The following is a 21,414-nucleotide window of genomic DNA, read 5'->3' on the forward strand; positions in this document are numbered from 1 at the left end:
TGATGACTGTGGCCAAACGAGTCTTTAGGACACGTATACCTTAGCTTGAGTTTGTGCTGACTTCTGTTTGACCTGAGTGAACTGACCCTGTTGCCTGAAGCTGACCTTGCCAAACCAGTTCTTGCCCTTTAGCAGATCAAGATTAAGGATCAGAACACAGGACATTGTAAAGTTTTGCCACACACAAACATGTCTTATCCTACTTCTATCTGTTTCTGTTTCTTCCTTTATGGTCGTAACGTAACGTAAAGAATGCTTTATTCGATTTGTTTTTTAAAATCATAAAAGCGTACAGAAAAATAACAGTCAAATTAAAAATAAATATGTACATTCAAGGGTAACATAACTTCAAATTCAAAGACATTGACCCCCCCTCAGATATCAGTGATATGACATATTATTCAAGGGGTTTTATCCCTCTCTAGAGTAAGAAATACACGGGTTTGTCCTTTAGGTGAATAGGTTCAGAAATTACGACAGTTGTACGGTGGATCAAATCTGTTGAAAGCAGAAAGACTGGTACCACTAAGTGCCTGGGCTTCCCCACCCAACCGATGGCGGTAAGCTGTTGTTGGTCCTAACCGGGGGATATTTGGCCTACAGGGGTAAAAATCAAATAAATCCCAAATATGTATTGGACCATCCCCTTTTTGAGGTGGACAAGATCTTAAGTGTGATACGATGTTCCGGTCCCTGAATCTAACAAGTACCAAGTCCCCTGGAATGTTTTTTGGTAGTGGGCCCAACCAGCCCACCCTTCTCACACTCAGTATTCCACCATCTTTGTCCGGTGGCAGGGGTCTGTTTCTTCCCATCCAAAAAATAACTTTGTTTAATAGGTCCTGCTGCCTTTCAGCTTTTCCCTTCAGAGGTGCTGGTACTCCTGATAGGACGGAAACGTATGGCGCGGCTTCTGGCGGAAGGTGTATGTATGGTAGTTTGCGTACAGTCTTGACCTCTGAGGGCCTTGATATAACAGATTTAAATGAAGCTTTTGAGGTAGTTGGTTCTGTAGTTTTAGGGGGTTGTAAGGTAACTTGCATGCCTTTGTGGATGGCAGTTGGATTAGCTCTTGGCAATGTGGTAGTTGGCTGGGGTCGGTTCAATGTTACTGGTTTATCGATGGGATTCAAAATAGCCGTAATTTTATCCTCCAGACCCGCGAGCCTTTCCCCTATAGCATTGATTTTGTCTGTTAATGGGGAAATGATGGTTTTAAGAAGATGTTCAATCTGAGTCAGAAAAGAAGTCTGGGAATAAGATGTTAGATCATCCAGTTTAACATCAGTCTCCATGGTCCTGGGGAGGTTGTGACCAGACAATGCAGGGCTTACAGATGGTTTGTGGAATTTGGGTTCAGTCCTTTCGGCCTTGCTCTCATCGTGCTTTCCTTTAACGGGTAATAACCATGAAAGTACAGAGGCTTGTGTGTTAACTTTGTTTGATAGTAAGGGGGATTCATGTGTACAGCCTTTAGTATTGGTAGTACGGGTGACTTTAACGAGAGAGGGTGCGTCCACACTGACATACTTAGTTTTACATAGGCTGTTTAGTTCATCCCACAAGGACAGGTTATGCATTCTTGGGGAGTATAGTGGAGGAGATAGCGTGCTAGATGGAGAATAACAGGGACAGTTTATATCTGTCACGTGAACAGTAGGCAGGGAGCTTGTGGTAATAGTTTGGTGCATTAGCGCCGCTTGCCCTGGACACCCATGCGCAGCAAAGTTTGTACCCCCCTTACAAGGCATGTTCGAAAAGGAGATGGTAAAGTAACAGAAGACAGGCAAATAATAATATATGGGCACTATACCTCCTTTAGCAGAAGTTACAGGGGGGTGGCCCGTCCCGTCCTGGTCGGTCCGCTGAGGGCCACAGAGGGCCCGCCCTTTGCCCGGGCTTAGCCCCGGGCACTCCCGCGCGCGACTCGCGTTGCGAGAGGTGTTGCTTGCATTTCAGGCGCCTCCAGGCGCGAAGGTAGCGTCAGGGACGCGACTCGGCCGCCGGGGCACCTGGGGGTTGAAGTTCTTTGGGCCGGTGGAGCTGAGCTGCTTTGCGTGGCTGCCGTTCCCCTCACGGCGCTGGACTGTGCTCCGATGATCAAGCCGTTGCCCTCACGGCAGGTAGGTCGGGCAGAGCAGGGGGACCCTGAGCGCTCGGCGCTCCTTGCTTTTCAGGCGCCTCCAGGCGCGAAGGTAGCGTCAGGGACGCGACTCGGCCGCCGGGGCACCTGGGGGTTGAAGTTCTTTGGGCCGGTGGAGCTGAGCTGCTTTGCGTGGCTGCCGTTCCCCTCACGGCGCTGGACTGTGCTCCGATGATCAAGCCGTTGCCCTCACGGCAGGTAGGTCGGGCAGAGCAGGGGGACCCTGAGCGCTCGCCGCTCCTTGCTTTTCAGGCGCCTCCAGGCGCGAAGGTAGCGTCAGGGACGCGACTCGGCCGCCGGGGCACCTGGGGGTTGAAGTTCTTTGGGCCGGTGGAGCTGAGCTGCTTTGCGTGGCTGCCGTTCCCCTCACGGCGCTGGACTGTGCTCCGATGATCAAGCCGTTGCCCTCACGGCAGGTAGGTCGGGCAGAGCAGGGGGACCCTGAGCGCTCGGCGCTCCTTGCTTTTCAGGCGCCTCCAGGCGCGAAGGTAGCGTCAGGGACGCGACTCGGCCGCCGGGGCACCTGGGGGTTGAAGTTCTTTGGGCCGGTGGAGCTGAGCTGCTTTGCGTGGCTGCCGTTCCCCTCACGGCGCTGGACTGTGCTCCGATGATCAAGCCGTTGCCCTCACGGCAGGTAGGTCGGGCAGAGCAGGGGGACCTTTATGGTCTATTTATGATGTGGGTTGTGGGCCTTTTTATTATGGGTTTGTCCGGCTTGTCTAAAGAAGAATGTTTATTATGGGTTTGTTTGATGATTAATTATGGGCTGGACAAACTGAAAAATGGGTTTGTCATCATGCAATGCTTTTTGTCGTGGAAACATGTGACTGGTCAAACTGTAAATAAGGAATGTTTGCCTGAAGCACAATTTTTTGTATAAAAAGGGATGGCTTGCTTTGTAAAGTTGAGCAGTCTCCTGAGAACATACACTGTGTTGTACTTCTAGGACCTCTGTTACTGGCTGCAGCTAATAAATTTGATCTTTGACGCCACCAAGAAGTATCCCGTGTCGCTGTATTCTAAGACAGGTGAACCTGAAGACTTTGGGCGTGCCCCTGACGCCGCTGGGTTTAAATCCCAGTTCTTCAGGGCGTGGCCATCTACCCGGGTATGGGTGTGTGATTCCCAGCCCTGCCTTCAACTATTCTCTTGGTGTGGGTGTCAGAAATGAACTGATGGCATAAGTGGGGTTAGATCAGTGTAAGCTATCATGTCCTGCTGACAGCGAAGCAAACACTGGAGGCGAGATGGCAGCTGCCGGATCCCCCAGCGGGGTTGCACTGGTACCTTAATCCATAGAACATTTTGGGATTGGAAAAAATCTAACAGAGCCGTGCAGGACAGAGCAGGAGTTGAAGGAAACTTAGGGTTGTGGTGGTATTGATTGATTATGTGACGCCATGCAAAATATCAATAAACATCGTATTGAAATCATCTTTTGACCCAAAGAAGTTGTCTGATTTTCGGAATATTTCTCGAATGCTCTTCTTGCCAAGTTACTGTAACTAAACGGCTGCAGTCACGTGCCGTCTCGGCCACCTCCCTACTCTGAGGGGGTCTTACTGTGCTGAGAGTGCAGCACTGGGGCCAGTGTGGCACCTTGAGGTGATTCATGAGGTGAGGAATCTGCAGGTAGATGGACTATTAAGGTGAGCAACTTTTCTTCTGAGGGCGGGAAAATAGCTCAGTGGGAGTAAGAGATACATTGGGCTTCTGATAAAAGCATTGATCCCCCACCCCCCTCAACCCCCCACAACTGTTAAAAAATCTGGCGTCAAGGCTCATGTGTGGAATGTGCAAAGAAGCCCAGTTCCTGCAGTCATGAATTCCCTTCGGTGGCTGCCAGTGCCAGCTTTAAGAGGATCGTCTTTGAACCCATGTGGATCGCATACAACATCTTCTACAGAATTGTCCCCATATTTTTCGAAAGAAAATTCCAGCACCATGTCCCTAAAATGGATTTACAATATAGTACCGACATTTGTTTTGTTATTCCTAATTGTAAGCATACCAAAACGATTATTAATACCTAGGAGGTAGTTATATGTCCACAAGAGATGGGAATGTCACCTTTCTAATAATCTCCTGAATGAGCTCTGGGTGTTTAGGGCTCCGATGTTAGTTGGCTTCCTTCAGTGACTAGCACCCTGAAGTAAAGATCTGCATGCGCTTAGAAGGACAGCATCAAGTTTTCACATAACGACCGGACCAAAGGGCCGACGAACCTTCTCTTCTGTGCCATTAGCGGGACGGCAGGACCCCCATGCCTTACAGGCCCGTCTTGCCGTCGCCAAGAGTGACCCTGAAGAAGAGTCTGCTCTTCTCGTGGCGGTGGAAGCACTAAGACAGGGCGTGGACGAGGGCCAAACTATGGCATTGATCCTACTCTACCTAAGCGCAGCGTTCGACACTGTAGCACACTCCACCTTGCTACAGTGTCTGAATGAAGGCGGGGTGACAGGAGCGGCGCTTAGTTGGATCAAGTCCTTCCTGTCTGACAGGTGTTTTCAAGTCAGACTGGGTGAATGCTACTCAAGGGAGATTGAGTTGGGCCAGGGCGTGCCTCAGGGCTCGTCTCTGAGCCCAACCCTATTTAATATCTACGTCTCCCCCCTGGCGGCCATCGTGGAGGGATATGGTCTTCGTTTGGTGTCCTACGCCGATGATACGCAGTTGGTCATCTCCCTGTCGCGTACACCCGGCCTTGCAGCGGACATCTACAGGAACTGCATGCAAGATCTCGCTGCCTGGATGTCCGCAAACTGTTTAAAACTGAACGGCAGCAAGACCGAGGTGCTCGTGGTAGGGGGTGGGCCGTCTGCTTGGTCGTCGGCGTGGTGGCCGCCCTGTCTGGGTGAAGTCCCTGTTCCCTGCCGTGAGGCCAGGAACCTTGGCGTGTGGCTGGACAAGGACCTTGCCTTTGGTCCACAGGTCCACGGGTCCGGGGGTGTGCTTCGGTGTCCTGAGAGCCCTTAGGAAAGTGTTAGATCTGCTCCCTATCTCTGCTCGAAAGACGCTGGTGCACGCCCTCGTCACCTCCCGACTTGACTATGGGAACCTGCTTTATCTGGGGGCCACAGGCAGGGTCATGGGCCGCCTGCAGGTCCTTCAAAACGCGGCAGCGCGGCTTGTACTCAGGCTCCCTAGGAGGTCATCCGCCAAACCAGCTCTGCGGGTCCTCCATTGGCTTCCCATTGAGAGGAGAGTGGAGTTCAAGGCCCTTGCTACATGTCACCGCATTCTGAGCGGTAAAGCACCTGTACCGCTCCAGAGCCTGGTAACCCACTACGAGCCCACACGCAGTCTACGGTCCTCCCAGACTGGGTTGTTAAAAGTCCCCAGAGTATCTAAGGTGCGCATGGGAGGCAGATCTTTTAGATACCTCGCTCCCAAGCGCTGGAATGCTGTTCCGTTGGAACTGCGACTAGAACCCTCCGAAGTCCTGTTCAGGAAGAAACTTAAAACATATCTTTTCAGCAGATAGCCTTCTGTGGGAGGAGGGGGGACAGCCATTTCACTTATCACAGCGCGGGGACACGCCAGTGGCGTAACCAGGCGCTTAATAAATGTCCAAATAAATAAAAATTACTAACACCGAGCATTCCCACCAGCCAGACCCAGTCTGCGATGGAACCCTTGGGACCGTTTCTAAAGCCAGCCGCGACTACCGAAAGCGCCGCAATGCAACACACATGGCAGTGACGCACAATGCTCCTTGCAAACGCGAGCCAGAGCCAACATGAACCCGCGCAACCAGCAACGCATCTTTACGCTGGTGTGACGTCGAGGCGCAGCGGAGTGCAACCCACAAACAGAACAGGGGAGGGAAATGACACGAGAGGATTTCTTTGTAAAATCTCTCTAAGATGCTTACACTTGCAGCTGCGCGCCAGAGGCCCTAATTCAAAAAAGTGAAATAGGCCCTCACCTTGGTAGCTTGGTAGCAACACCAGCTGTAGTTAGGGCACAGTGGGCCCTTTTCATCCTGGTCCCCTGGCCCCTGCTGCGCTAACGAGAGATGCGGCCCCTGCTGCGCTAATGAGAAATGCGGCCCCTGCTGCGCTTACGAGAGATGCGGCCCCTGCTGCACTTACGAGAGATGCGGCCCACTGCTGCGCTAACGAGAGATGCGGCCCCTGCTGCGCTATCGAGAGATGCTGCCCCTGCTGCGCTAACGAGAAATGCGGCCCCTGCTGCGCTTACGAGAGATGCGGCCCACTGCTGCGCTAACGAGAGATGCGGCCCCTGCTGCACTTACGAGAGATGCGGCCCAATGATGCGCTAACGAGAGATGCGGCCCCTGCTGCGCTTACGAGAGATGCGGCCCCTGCTGCGCTAACGAGAGATGCGGCCCACTGCTGCGCTAACGAGAGATGCGCCCCCTGCTGCACTTACGAGAGATGCAGCCCCTGCTGCGCTAACGAGAGATGCGGCCCAATGCTGCGCTAACGAGAGATGCGGCCCCTGCTGCGCTAACGAGAGATGCGGCCCCTGCTGCACTTACGAGAGATGCGGCCCCTGCTGCGCTAACGAGAGATGCGGCCCCTGCTGCGCTAACGAGAGATGCGGCCCACTGCTGCGCTAACGAGAGATGCGCCCCCTGCTGCACTTACGAGAGATGCAGCCCCTGCTGCGCTAACGAGAGATGCGGCCCACTGCTGCGCTAACGAGAGATGCGCCCCCTGCTGCACTTACGAGAGATGCGGCCCCTGCTGCGCTAATGAGAGATGCGGCCCAATGCTGCGCTAACGAGAGATGCTGCTCCTGCTGCACTTATGAGAGATGCGGTCCCTGCTGCGCTAACGAGAGATGCGGCCCACTGCTGCGCTAATGAGAGATGCGGCCCCTGCTGCACTTACGAGAGATGCAGCCCCTGCTGCGCTAACGAGAGATGCGGCCCAATGCTGCGCTAACAAGAGATGCGGCCCCTGCTGCACTTACGAGAGATGCGGCCCATGCTGCGCTAACGAGAGGTGCGGCCTCTGCTGCGCTTACGAGAGATGCGGCCCCTGCTGCGCTAACGAGAGATGCGGCCCCTGCTGCACTTACGAGAGATGCGGCCCCTGCTGCGCTAACGAGAGATGCGGCCACTGCTGCACTTACGAGAGATGCGGTCCCTGCTGCACTTACGAGAGATGCGGCCCCTGCTGCCCTAACGAGAGATGCGGCCCAATGCTGCGCTAACGAGAGATGCGACCCCTGCTGCACTTACGAGAGATGCGGCCCCTGCTGCACTTACGAGAGATGCGGCCCACTGCTGCGCTAACGAGAGATGCGGCCCACTGCTGCGCTAACGAGAGATGCGGCCCACTGCTGCGCTAACGAGAGATGCGGCCCCTGCTGCACTTAGAAGAGATGCGGCCCCTGCTGCACTTACGAGAGATGCGGCCCCTGCTGCGCTAAGGAGAGATGCGGCCCCTGCTGCGCTAAGGAGAGATGCGGCCCCTGCTGCACTTAACAGACAGGGGCTAACGAGAGATGCGACCCCTGCTGCACTTACGAGAGATGCGGCCCCTGCTGCACTTACGAGAGATGCGGCCCACTGCTGCGCTAAGGAGAGATGCGGCCCCTGCTGCGCTAAGGAGAGATGCGGCCCCTGCTGCACTTAACAGACAGGGGCTAAACGAGAGATGCGACCCCTGCTGCACTTACGAGAGATGTGGCCCCTGCTGCACTAACGAGAGATGCGGCCCCTGCTGCACTTACGAGAGATGCGGCCCCTACACTTGTCATTGTACAAGAAGGAGGTCGGCCCAGGCCCGCATGCCTTAAGGAGGATGCTGACCCCGCGGAGGCTTTGCATGAGCTGCGACATTGGAAGAGTTCAGTGCGGACCCCGAGACCCTTTCTCTGGTTCCTCTGCTGTGGCTCCCGCAAGGAGACAGGTTGTCGCTATCTAGAAACGGTGTAAATAGAACGTGAGTGCTGACTTTAAAACATCCACAGCCCCCTTTTACTTACTTACCAGTTACAACCGTTTCTGTCTTCAGTCTGTTGCTGCCACCTACAGCAAAAAAAGGAGAACTGCCCCGCGGCGCAATGTGAGACACTCATAGCTGGGATTGACTGAAGAATACTACGTCTAAGTATCTCTCAGCATACCTCAGAAATGCACTTAATAACACCTCTAAAGTGCAGTTATGCTTACTAATTAAAACCGAAAATCAAACAAATCAATAATTTATGGTTCGGTCGCAATCCATAACTTGTGCATCAGCCATGCAAACCTTAACCCTCAAACCAAATGCCACGCCCAAGGCCTCGCTCTCAATGTGACAGGTGCAATTACAAAGATTGTAAACCATCTTACAGATAAAATTGCAAGTCATGTGGCTCTTACCCCTTTAGAAGAAACAATGGATGTGGTAGTATTGATTAGTTTGAGTATGTGTTGTTATTTAATTACATTTTACCTTTAGTGGTGTTATTAATTGGTATACGTATATGCGGTCGTAAGCGTTGCATTTGGTTTGACTGTGGGATACCACAGGAAGCTCTTTAATTGTATCCTGTATAACGCTGGTAATCAATGGGGCTGTACAGGTTGGATTGATTCGTACCCCATACGCCCTTCCAGTTTTAAAATCTGGATTGTGTCTAGGGTTTCAGAATCACTTTTATGCGTTTACACCTTCCTGCTTAGAGAACGGCACATTCTGTTTATTAACCAATACAAACAGTGTACACGTGTTACGCAAAGAATCTGTCTCACAATCATCCTTTCTGATCATACCGCGAATGATATATGCACATTCGTTCCACTTTTGTCTGAAGAAGCATCCTATGTGGACTCAAGTGCCAATCAATGTACAGGGCATGTTACGTAGGACAATGAAGGCTACAAGGTGTACGAGTTACATGTCTTCCATACTGGCAGGCATCATATGTTATAAGTGCTGGTCCGAAAGAAATTCAAAGTCAGGATTTAAACGGTAACGCAGCGATTGGTATTCTCGGTACTAGTAAGACTTTACTGTTACCCAAAGGTACCCTTCTGAGCAACCTTAGGGTAACAAAAGAATGAGAGAAAACAATAAGCGTCTAAACATGTGCCTTGCAGTGTGCATGCAGCTCCTTGACACACATTTCAGCTCACTGTGCTAACTTATAAACTGTAAGTAGCAAAAAGATCTCTACAACAAAACCGGTAACCCACTGCTATTTACCTTAAATACAAATCTATGATCTGGGTGCTGCACATTGCATTTTGCAGAAGGCGCATTAGCCCTCTGGTACTTTAGGATGAGTCAAAACTGTGACCAGATAAAGCACAGCTCTCGCTGGCAAGTGCATAATCGGCAGTATTACCTTACTGTTAATATTATCATCTCAAAATTGCTGGGCACCCAAAGATCTCTGCAGCCGGTGCCCTAACCCTGTGCAACATTTTCAGATGCACCGTATTTGTGAGCGATTACGCCAAAACAGGTTTACTGTCACATACTTCCTTGTTGCCAGTTTCTTTGCAGCAGAGTAAAAAAAAAGAACATAACTATAACATAGCTGTCAAACTCTGCTTTTCACAACTCTGCCATTAGCACATCCACCCCCGTCAGCTGTGTGAGAGAGAGAGAGAGAGAGATATCTTGATCCTTGTTTGATCAGACTCTGGTAAGAGTGAAGTCCAGTAGCTCGCCTAAGATCTCACGCAATGTTAATGAGAGCGGTAGTATAGTCTAAAAAGAGGTTCGATTTATGGTGATGCTGTTCAGGGGTAATAGGTGGGGCCCACCAACACTCGTTTTTGGGGAGCATGGCTTATTTAGGGGTGGGGTGGTGGATGGAAGAATCAAGACCGCACAGCTTTGGTATTCATCACCTTCAACACCTGATAGCTTCTGCCGCGGGCTTTTGAGAAAAAAAAACTTGTGGCCGTCACTTATTGTTTTACAGATATAACTCTGGTGCTGTCACTCTTAGTCCATAGGTTCTTTCCATTCTCAACGTGCAGGCATACCTGGCGGAACTGGCAGTGATCCCAGCTCTTTAATATGGAACTTGCGAGGCTGTGTTGCGTGTGCAGGTCTCATTGCTAAGAGATGTTATTGACTGCGGATGATATATCAATGAGGGTTCTCATCAGTGGTCCTAAGCTACCTCACAGTAATGGCTTCCAGCGAGCATTCCAGGTACAAATGCAGAGAGCTATGAAGGTATTGTGGCGCATTGTTGGAGGACAGTAGAGCGGGGGAGTTCACGTAGATGCTACAGCATTGCTAAGTGGGTGAAACAAATGGGACCTTGTGTTTCTTTTTCAGGGGCGATAGCTGGAATTGTGGACCAGCCCATGCAGAATTTCCAGAAAACGTCCGAAGCCCAGGCATCAGCCGGGCACAAGGCCAAAGGTGTCATCTCAGGCGTGGGAAAAGGAATCGTGGGGGTGTTTACCAAACCAATCGGAGGGGCGGCCGAACTGGTGTCTCAGACGGGCTATGGTAAGTTTGAGCAAAGTGATTATCCCAAGGATTTGTATTTATTTACAAAGACACCTATTAGAATGTACACACCCCTGTGAAGGCTGGTTGGAGTATCATTCATTGATACATCGATCGTTACTAGTTTGAACTATTCTACTACAAAAAAACGGAAGATTATTTAATTGTGTCTTTGCTGCACTTACTTTGTATAATGCTTCATTGCTTTGAAACTGTATGGCGTTATGTGTTTTAGCAAAATGGTTTTGAGAGATTGCAGAGTAGGGGTATAGACGCTAAGGAGCAATGCATTTTCTTTAGGTACTAAGGCCGTAAAAGAGATAATTCTATTGTATGTAATTTACTCATTTCTAGAAGATGTTCTTTATGGGAAGTCAGGCACACCTCTCACCTTTCCACTGAAACTAGCTAGTACCAGGATGTCCATGGATTAGTAGTGTTCCTATAGTACAGCATAACCAGAGGTTACATTTCTGCAGCCATAGTCTCCATATTCTGTTTTCTTTTCAAACCCAGGTATTTGGTTAAGAGCAGTCTCAAGCTTGAGGCACTACGGCTGCAGTGTGAGATACAGAGATGCCTTGTTCATCATGAAGCACGTGTATTGAATGTGGGTTGTCTGTTGTCTGGGACGCTGTACTATGGCTACAGTAATATTTTACTGCTCAACCGTTCTGAGAGGCTAAAACCTATCCACATGGTACATACAGTTTCAGAGTGGACTTTGCCCTCTGCATTAATCGGTAGAAATGTTCCTCTCTAAATGCTGAACCTGCCTAGGTTGGTTTTAGGGGAGGGAGTTTATTTCATGGAGTTTCTCTTTTGAAGGCTCGCTTCGGTGAGCAAAGGTGAACGTTTCCCTCTTAGACTCTCCCTTAATAATAGCGGTATATTCTGACTTCCACTGACCTAGACTCTATTGAGATATAAGAAGGCGCAATCAAAGTTTATTAACTGTTAACCCATGTGGTGCAAACGAAAGAATACAAACATATAATATCTAGGATCTATAAAAAGGCCCAGAGCGCAGGCATTACAAGCAGGAGCCAGGCGGCTTGAAAGGGAAACAGGACTTTGAGCGCAGTATTGCTGATGAGCAATGGAGCCACTGCTGCTTGGCGATTCAGGCCACCTCGCTGAACAGTAGACATGGACTCATTTCGTTCAAGCTTATACCGCGCTTTGAACACATTCCGGAACGGTTCTGGCAGTACGTGCTAGGTGCCGACTCTATAGCCATGCACTGGCTGTCCTTATGCATTTAGCCTGGTGGTGCTGGGAATGCAGGCATACTGGGAGGATATCTTTGCAGCGATAGGGAAAATGGTGGGGGGGATCTGAGTTATGTTCCATGACAGCCTTTCTGGGCTATGTTACACTTGCTCCAAAAGCGATAAGGGAATATACTGCACTGTCACTGTTATTGGCAAAGCGGCAAATAGGGCGGGGATGGGGCAGGGACCCCCTTCCAAGAGTTTGGGATTGGGTGCAGGTTTTGGTGCTCTTCAATAATGCAGCAGATACCTATAGTCAGTTCATGACGCTTGTGTCCAAACCAGAGAACATATGGGCCTGCTACAGTCTTATTTAGAAACGTGTTCTCCAAAGGAAAAAGCGCAAACATAGCCATGGAGGGCATTCATGGTGGTGTTAAATAAAGAATAGTCATCTCTGCTAAAAAAGACAATCAGTGCACTTCAAAGGTATGTATTTGATGAGGTCTGTCTAATATATGGGACCGAGCTTTAGGAGACATTGTGTTGTCATAATAACGGATGCTATGTGATGTCAGTATTTCTTAATGCTCTGCATATGATGTTCTTTATGTAAAAAAGAAATACAAAAATATTTTGACTGTTACTGAACATGCATTCTTTAAATGTTGATTAATAAAACCTCCACCTACCAAGAATGATTTTAAAATGATGGTATAGTAATGTTTTACTAACAGGCGCCAGGCTACGAGGCAGGCTTCACCTTGAGTTTTTATTTTCACCCTGAGGTGGCAGCAGCACCTGAACAGCATTGGTGGTTCCAACCACTCACCTGCTTGCTCCAGAGTCCATAATTATCCTCCATGGCACCGCGCATGATCACTCGGAAAGGGTCCTCAAGGCCAATGCCCAACCCTTTTGCTATATTTTACTCAACTCAATCCATTAAGTATGTTCTCCAAGCTCAAAATAGTACAGTAACCTTCACCCTCCATCAATTAATTTCTATCACTTAACTTTTAGTAAAGATTCCTTTACATCAAAATGATGCACACCCTTGTGAGCTGAACACAAGAGGAAAGTGACCTTCTGGAGTTTAATTGAACATTGTCCGACGAAAACATCAACTCAACCGCCTGCTTCATCTCAAAGCACATCATAGGGCTAGTCACCTAATTAAAAGCATACTGTTGCAGTGGTTCACAGCTGCCTTACAGTATCATGGTGAATTAGTTGAAGGATTGTTAAAACTCCTGGACCCATATAGCCTTTAAATTGAACACTTGTTACTCTTCAGTAATCTGTTGTTTCATGGAACAAATTTATGGGTATTCACCATTTCATTACAAAGGGTGCTTTTATATGCATGTATAGACGTCTGTTACTGAAACACAATAACAAGATATTTCATGGCATATCAAGCTTAAATCCATGTCTGCAAAATTGATTTGTGGTACTGTTGACTGGGCCCGCATTACTGTTTGTAGACGTGGTTGCTGTAGGGAGATGCTTTGTCAGTATCAGCTTTTTGATGGCTGTAGTATTCCCCTAAAGTTACAACTGTTAGCAAAGTCATATTAGCGTTGATAGGTGTGAAAGCGGCCAGTAATATGCCAGACGCTTAGTAGAGATAACCATAAGTTATTTATTGGAATCCGTGGTAACCTGACGACCTCAGCCACAGCCTCTCTCGAAAGTCAGCTTCACACCGTCGCCCTCGGCGCTCGCCCTGGAACGCTGGTCGTGGTGACATTCTAAGTGATGTCACCGCGAGCAGCTCCTTTACATGCGGAGTCGCCGGGGGTGACAAAGGTGGGAGATACCACACATACCCCTCCCCTGGGGAATGAAAAAAGGGAATAAACAGAAGAACAATAGCATACAGAAAATCACATCATAACATATTGATCCAAATGTCTGGGGGGTCTGGTCACTCTCCTGCTAGACCTACCAACTGGGCGGGAGGCCGGCAACGGCTTCCTAGTGTTTGCACGATTGCTCCCTCCCACATCACTCTTCCCCTCCCCTTCACTATCGGAGTCATGCCCGGGTGGGTGAAACCTCACTACTCTTCCCAGGTTCCAGATCTTCCCCTCTTGAGTCTTCACAGCATTCTTGAACAGTTTTGTGAACTTGGTTGTACCACTGTATCCTGACCAACTTGCTCTACCAGTAGGTGTCCTGATCTTGATGGTATCTCCTACTTTGAACTTGGCCTCCCGTGTTGATTTGAGCCGGTCATACCTTTTTTTCCTTTCCATCATGGCTCCCTCTTGTTTCTCCAGGCTTTTCGCTTCTTTTGAGTGATCCGACCATCCCTTGTGCCACCCCATCCAGCCTGGGGATAGCTTGGTGTTAGGTACCCTTGCCTGGAGCAACTCGAAGGGGGTGACTCCCGTTGTTTGGTGCGGTGTGAACCTGTATGCTTCCACCCGCCTCCATATTTCTTCCTTCCAGCTTAATCCACTGGCTTTCGCTAGTTGGATGCTTTCCTTGAGGGTTTTATTGAAACGCTCTATCATGCCGTTGGTCTCGGGGTGATTCAGAGCACACCGTTTGTGAGTGATACCTCTCCCCTCCAGGAAGTCTTCCATCTCTTTGGAACACAATTGCACCCCATTGTCTGTGAGTAGGCTGCTGGGTAGCCCTTCTCTGACAAATAACTCTTGCATGAACTCGATGACAACCTTCGTTGTGACTTCGCTCACTAGTCTCACCTCCGGCCACCTAGAATACATGTCCATGAGCACCAGAATGTACGGCGTGCGCACTTCTCCTGTCAATGGACCCACAATGTCCAGTGTCAATTCCTCCCAGCGTCCTGACGATGGCGGCCTGCATACCATAGGCGGTGTCATTTGCTTCAAGATTTTGTCACTGTTGCTGCACGGAATGCAGTCCCTAATTTTCCTTTCAATTGCAAGGTCCATGCTTGGCCACCAATAGTTCTCCCTCAGCCTTTGCTTCGTCTTTGTGATACCCATGTGGCCTTCATGGGCTATCTCCACTAGGCTTTCTCTCACCGACGCAGGTGGTACTAGTCTTGTTCCCCTGAACAGGCATTCATCGATTATGGACAGCTCGTCTTTGACAACCCAGTACGGCCGCAGAGTCTCCTCCCTTTTGTCTTCGTGCTTCCACCTGCCCTTTATTCTGTTGCACACCTCCTCCAAGATTTCATCTTCCTTCATAGCGTTTTTCCATGTTTCTTCTCCTAATTCCTTCTGGATAGCGCAGACATTTTCCATCTGGTGTTCATCTGCTTCATCATCCGCCCTGTCGTGCGTCTCCTTCGCTTCCTCCTCATTTACGAGTCTTGACAAGCAGTCTGCTGAAAAGTTGCGTGTTCCCGGAACGTACTCGACGCAGAAGGTGTATTCTTGAAGACTGACCACCCACCGCCTGATCCTGCTGGAGATGGCATCTAGGCCCTTCTTGCTGAAGACTTCCACTAGCGGCTTGTGGTCAGTACGCAGCGTGAACTGTGTGCTCCACAGGAAGTCTCTGAACTTTCCCAATGCCCAGGAAACTGCCATAGCCTCTTTTTCGATCACCGAGTAGTTGTTTTCGGACTTCTGGAGTGATCTAGAGGCGAACGCAATCGTTTCTTCACCGTCTTTGCCTATTTGTGTGAGGACTGCTCCCAGTCCTTTTGCGCTTGCATCGGTGGTGACCACTGTGGCCCGGTTGGGTATGTAGGACTACAAGCTGGGGGCTTCTGCCAGTGCCCTCCTTACATCTTCAAACTCCCTCTGACACTCCTTACTCCAGTTGAACTCCGTCTATTTCTTCAATAGCAGCCTGATGGCGTACGTCCTTCCTGCAAAGTTCCGTATGAATTTCCCATAGAACTCTAGCATTCCCATAAACGACTTGATTTCATCCTTGCTTGTGGGGGGCATCAAACTTACAATGGTGTTCTAGAGCTCATCTTTAGGGCACATTCCTTCAGCTGTCACCTTGTGTCCCAAAAAGTATAATTCTGGGCAGCCAAAGACGCACTTTTCTTTTTTCAGCGTTAGACCTTGCGACCTGAACCTTCCCAGCACGCATCTCAACGTCTGGTCATGCTCTTCATGGTCTTTTGCGAATATCAGCACATCGTCCTGATAACACACGGCGCCTGGGATGCCTTTCAAGATGTTCCCCATGAGCCTCTAACACACCGCAGCCGCCGAGACTAATCCAAAAGGCATCCTTTTGAACTTGTATGCGCCCATGGGTGTCACAAACGCCGTGAGTTCTTGCGACTCTTCATGCAGTTTGATCTGAAAGTACGCAGAGGTGAGGTCGAGGGTGGAGAACACTTTTGCCCCCTCTAGCATGCTCATCATCTGGGTGATGTTCGGAAGAGGAAATCGATCGACCACGACCTCTCTGTTAAGTGCTCTCAGATCGATGCAGAGCCGAACCGACCCATCCTTTTTCTTAGCGGCCACAATGGGTGCCAACTATTCCGTTGCTTCCACTGGTTCGATGACTCCTGCCTTGCATAATTTCTCTAGTTCAGCTTTCACCTCTTCTTGGATGGCAATTGGAAGCTTCCTGACCTTGGCCACGACTGGCTTAGCGTTTTCCTTCAACTTTATCTTGTGACAGTAGTTCTTTAAACATCCTAGCTCTTCTCTGAACACTTCTTCGAACTCAGACACTACGTCTTCCTTATGTTGCATTATCTCCTGTATCAAAATCTGGGGGTTGCTATTAGGATTGAGATAGACCCCCAGCTCCTTTTGCGCTTGCCACCCCAAAATGTTATCCCCTACTGTGGACGCATACACCTTGGACACTGTTGACCTGTTCCTGTATTCTATTTTGTCCCAGAAGTACCCTTTCATTGAGATGGGGCGCCCAGCATATCCTCCAGGTCTCACATCCATTCTCCTCAGAATTATCTTCCCCTTGGACACACAGGCGAATTCTCTAGCATTAATGATTGTTATTCTAGAGCAGGAATCGAATAATGCCTCTAACTCAGTGCTCCCCACTTTTATGGTGTCTTTGGGGCTGCTGACCTGACCCTCATCAACCTGCACTACAATTTCTTCACACATGATGTCATTATGGCATTTGACCTGACTTTCGTTGACTTGCACCACAATTTCATCGCAGACTATGTTCGTCCTGTCTCTACTCTGCCTGTTAAACCCTTGTCCACTCTTGCAATACTGCTTAAAGTGACCTTTCTTTCCACACTTGTTGCATGTGAACCTCAGGGCGTTACACTCTTTGTCATTGGCTAGGTGCCCCTGCTTGCCACATCTGTAGCAGGTGCCCTTGAATGATCCACCCGCTCTGTTCTCCTTCTGCTCTCTACCCGTTACTTTCTGCCCTTTGATGACAGATACGGCCTCACATTCGGTCACCATCTCACTCACAACAGGCTTATCATCTTTCCCTTTTTCCCCTGTGTCTTGCTTTATTTCCTTGACACACTGCAACATGTGCTCACCCTGTTTTGCTATGATCAAAACCTCCCTCAAGGTAGGATCATCCTTAAGCCATAGCTCCTCACGTACACGTTCCATTCTGCAAGCTAATACAAACTGATCCCTGATCCTTTCCTCACTTGCACCACCAAATTTACAAGTTGCAGCTAGTTTCCTCAACTCCGATACAAAATCTTCAATAGATTCCCCCTCCTTCTGTGCCCTCTTCCCAAAATGGTACCTCTCCATTATGGTGCTTGTTTTGGGAAGGTAATGTAAATCTAATTTCTTGAGACTTACTTCTAGCTCATTGAGGCCCCTCGCTTCCTGCGTCCCTAAATCTGGGAGGTGATCTAGAACTTCTTCCCCCTCCGCCCCTAAGTAGTATGCTAGTAATGCTACCTTCCTCTCAAGTCCCAGGTTCGGCCCGCATACAGTGGCATAATTCAAAAATACTTTCTTCCACTTTTTCTATTGAATACTAGGGTCCACTGGGTTAGTCAGGAAAAAGGTCGGAGGAGTCACGCTCTGCATGGTATAGTGTACAGAGCGCTAAGACAACTAAGAACTCCCAACCACAAGAGTATTGCTAGGCTACAGAGGTAGGTGGGAGACAGTGCTGGGTGCAGTGTTACAGAGGGCTATGTAACCTAGAATGCCAAACACAGGGTAACTTGATAGCCACTATTGTACAGAATGGGGCCCGGTGCTGTTCTCAACGCACTAGTAGAGTAAGGTACGAGGAATTAACTACCCCACATATCTTTTTTTTTTCCCTTTATGACACTAGTGAGCACAGTGGCGAGCATGCCAGTCCATGGGGATGCAAATCACAACCCGGAGGGTGCCTTCCCTTAGAATTGCACGGGGGAATCCAGAACACACAGTGAAAGGCCACAGTTATGTTAATTTGTTCCGCCGAGGCGTCTTACGCTGCTACTATTCCACAGTTCAGGATGCCACAGGCCGATGAGGCGAGTTCTACACAATTTCAAGTTTGTACGCTGTTCACGATAAGGTGGCGTCAATGTCAATTGCAGCGTGGGGAAATTTCAAAAGTTTTGGTTCAATGTGGTGCGAAGCAACAGGGGGCGGTGCACTGCTTATGCCACCCGTCACTTCACAAACTGCATCAACTGCAGCGATGATCAATTGAAGGGAGTACTGGCGCGCAAATGGCTCTTGCTGAAGGTAATGCGATCGCTCATTGAGGGCGCGAGGTTGGCCTTACAGAAATCATGCTTTGCTGCCACACCCCTCGTTACATTGGCTTTCCGCAGACGACACAGGCCATTCGGTGCACCTCTAGCTTCCCTTCCTGGCACTACGCAGCAAACGAGTAGGACCTGGGTTAGAGTAGTCCACTCCCTATGCTTCCGCTCACCTCAGGATTCTCTCGTGGAAGTTGGAACTGTGCGCCGCTTTGCCAGCTGGCTGTCAGATGCCGGTATTCACACCATGTAGCTGACGCTTCCCTTCACTGCTAACAGACGCCCGCAGCAACAATCACCTCACACGCTGCACTGACTCCGACCGCAAATTCAGTCCACAAGTTCATTAATCGTGGGTGTAGACACAGCGCGCTAAGGTCAGCTGGCAGGCGTACCTTACTTCTGATTACGATGCAGACGGGAACTTTTCCTTTTTCAACTTTTCTTCCCCCGATCAGCAGCCGCTTCTCCTCGCATTGCTTGCTGCACTTAGGACTGCCACGGGATCGACACTTCTTCCCTCGATTCCACTGTCGCCTTCATTTAGAAAATATGTTCCGCAACTCCGTCCGCCTCGGGGATGTTGAAATACAATTCTTCCTTAAGCTGTCACCTCCGTTTATTCTTGTGTGTTGAGGTCGCAGGATTAACTTGTCCTCGTCGCCAGTGTGAAAGCGGCCAGTAATACGCCAGACGCTTAGTAGAGATAACCATAAGTTATTTATTGGAATCCGTGGTAACCTGACGACCTCAGCCACAGCCTCTCTCGAAAGTCAGCTTCACACCTTCGCCCTCGGCGCTCGCCCTGGAACGCTGGTCGCGGTGACATTCTAAGTGATGTCACCGCGAGCAGCTCCATTACATGCGGAGTCGCCGGGGGGGACAAAGGTGGGAGATACTACAATAGGTTATGGAAATATTTTGAGTTTACAATGCCCCCAGCTTCTTCATCCTGAGTGTGTTCATGGTGCTGTGGCCGGAGCTGCATTTGAGCAGAAGTGATCACTATATGCTTCCTCTGTCGGCCCGTCACTTGTGATCCATGATTAGAGGATTTCCAGTAGTTTCCTTGTTCTTGATTTAAAAGACATTTGTTATTTTTTTGTCTTTGAAACTCAAAGTTGTGCCTTCTCCAATGACTGTAGAGTTTGTGTTGTTTCTAGATTCAGCAAGATATGGAAAAGTTTATACCACCACCCGTTCAATTATGTAGAGAAGGAGACCACGCCAGGGTAAAGTTGTTAGTATCTAGGTTGTAAATGAAAACGGCATACTTTCTAACTCATCTGTCCCCACCTATATTTCAGCACTCTGAAGCCCTTCTAGTTCCAAATCAGTGTGTTTTACATTGTCATTTCCTAAGCTTTTTAGCAAATTCATCAATTGACAGATTCAGAAATTGCAATATATCGACCGCCACAGCTAAGAAACCTCATATTATTGTTTGTCATTGCATGTGAAGATTAGAATCAATCTTATCTCTAATGCCTTAACTTCGCAATGTATATAGTGATTGGGATTCAGCATCCATGATACCCGCCTTAACTTCGCAATGTATATAGCGATTGGGATTCAGCATCCATGATACCCAATCTATTTCACAGTTTATGCTGCTTTATAATTGCATAATCAAATATGTAATTACTTCCGTCTAACCCCTGCTACAATGAATGTACAGAATCAAAGGCTTAACATACCCAACACATGGGATGTAACTGTTTTTTTCAAAATTAAGTTTTAGCAAAATAATGATTTTGTATTCTTTGTTCTAAGGGAAGAATGTATGTTTTTTCTACCCTAATAGCTTAATCAGAATTAGGTAAATCTTCCAGGAATGTTAGCTGTGCATGTTATATCTGAACTTCTAAATCAGAATTGGATTGGTAGACTCTTGAAAAAAAAATAAGTGCAGATGAAAAATGGAACTGAACAGCAAACTAACCGCAACTACAGGTGATTCATCCTGTGCCCTGTGCTGGACTGGAGGGCACTTTTTGAATAATGGCGGAAGCACTGTAGCCTCCACAGATCTCTTGAAGGTCTTTTTAAACATTTGTCTTTACAGAAGTTACCAACATGGGTGTTCAGTCAGAGAAAGGCCTTGCTAGAGCGTCAGGATATCCAAATGAAATAGAGTTCCACACAGGAAATCTAAATAGTATTTATTTGCATTATTAGAGGTCACTCTGAAAATCCCTTTTGTGAAAGAATTTTGAAGCCCACTGTTTTTGAATGAGAGCTGTTGCTCAATTCCACACGTTTGTTGCACGGCCATAACGAATAAAAAAGATAAGAAAGCATTTGTTTCATTATGTGTCACTTTTGCACACCCATATGTTACACACGGCATAATCAGAGAGTTCGCTCCATAAGCAGCCTACACTGAAGCCAATTCAAGCCATGATGTCACGGAAGCAGTTTTTAAACAGTAGTTATTATTATTGTGTCCTTTTTTGATGTGTATTGTCGAGCTAGGTGAGTATGAAGTGTTGGTTTGTAACATTCACCCCAGGCCCGAAGGCTTGAGAGTGGTTTTTCTATGGCAGTCCTATCTTTTCCCAGCATTTATTCTCGTATCATTTTCAGAACCCGGTTTTCCACCCAAAAATCTGTGTAGACTGCTTCAGTTTAAATTCAGTTTGTACCAGCGCTTGGGGAAACATAACTCGCATGCCATGTGAGGACCAATCATTGTGTGTGGGTACATTTTTAATAGCTGAGTTTAGAGACTTTCTATTTTTGTGCCGTATCTAGGGAAAAGTTTGTTTTTCAAACTTTACCCTCCATGACACAGCTACAGAAGTATTTCCAAATGAAGCTTGAGTGTTAACGGTGCTCGTGCCTTTGTGTGTGAATTGTAAGCGATGTGTACGATGCAGAATCATAGCTCTCTGGGGGGGCTTGTGGTGCTCCTAATTGCTAGCCCATGGTTGGCTCTGCAGCCTTCATTCTTCTGTCTCTAGCTAATGCTGGACACCGGGG

At 48.6% G+C, this 21,414-nt stretch overlaps 1 protein-coding gene across 1 annotated transcript in view; it reads left to right on the top strand.

The window, feature by feature from the left end:
* The window catches only part of VPS13B (vacuolar protein sorting 13 homolog B), a 2,999,480-nt gene that overhangs the window by 2,957,644 nt on the left and 20,422 nt on the right, over positions 1-21,414 (top strand). The window contains exon 59 of the mRNA XM_086966051.1: positions 10,402-10,578. Within this exon, the coding sequence (XP_086822177.1) occupies positions 10,402-10,578 (177 nt within the window). The remainder of the gene's footprint in view (positions 1-10,401; positions 10,579-21,414) is intronic.

Source organism: Lissotriton vulgaris, chromosome 4_1 (genome assembly GCF_964263255.1).
Source record: "Lissotriton vulgaris chromosome 4_1, aLisVul1.2, whole genome shotgun sequence".
Taxonomy (NCBI): domain Eukaryota; kingdom Metazoa; phylum Chordata; class Amphibia; order Caudata; family Salamandridae; genus Lissotriton; species Lissotriton vulgaris.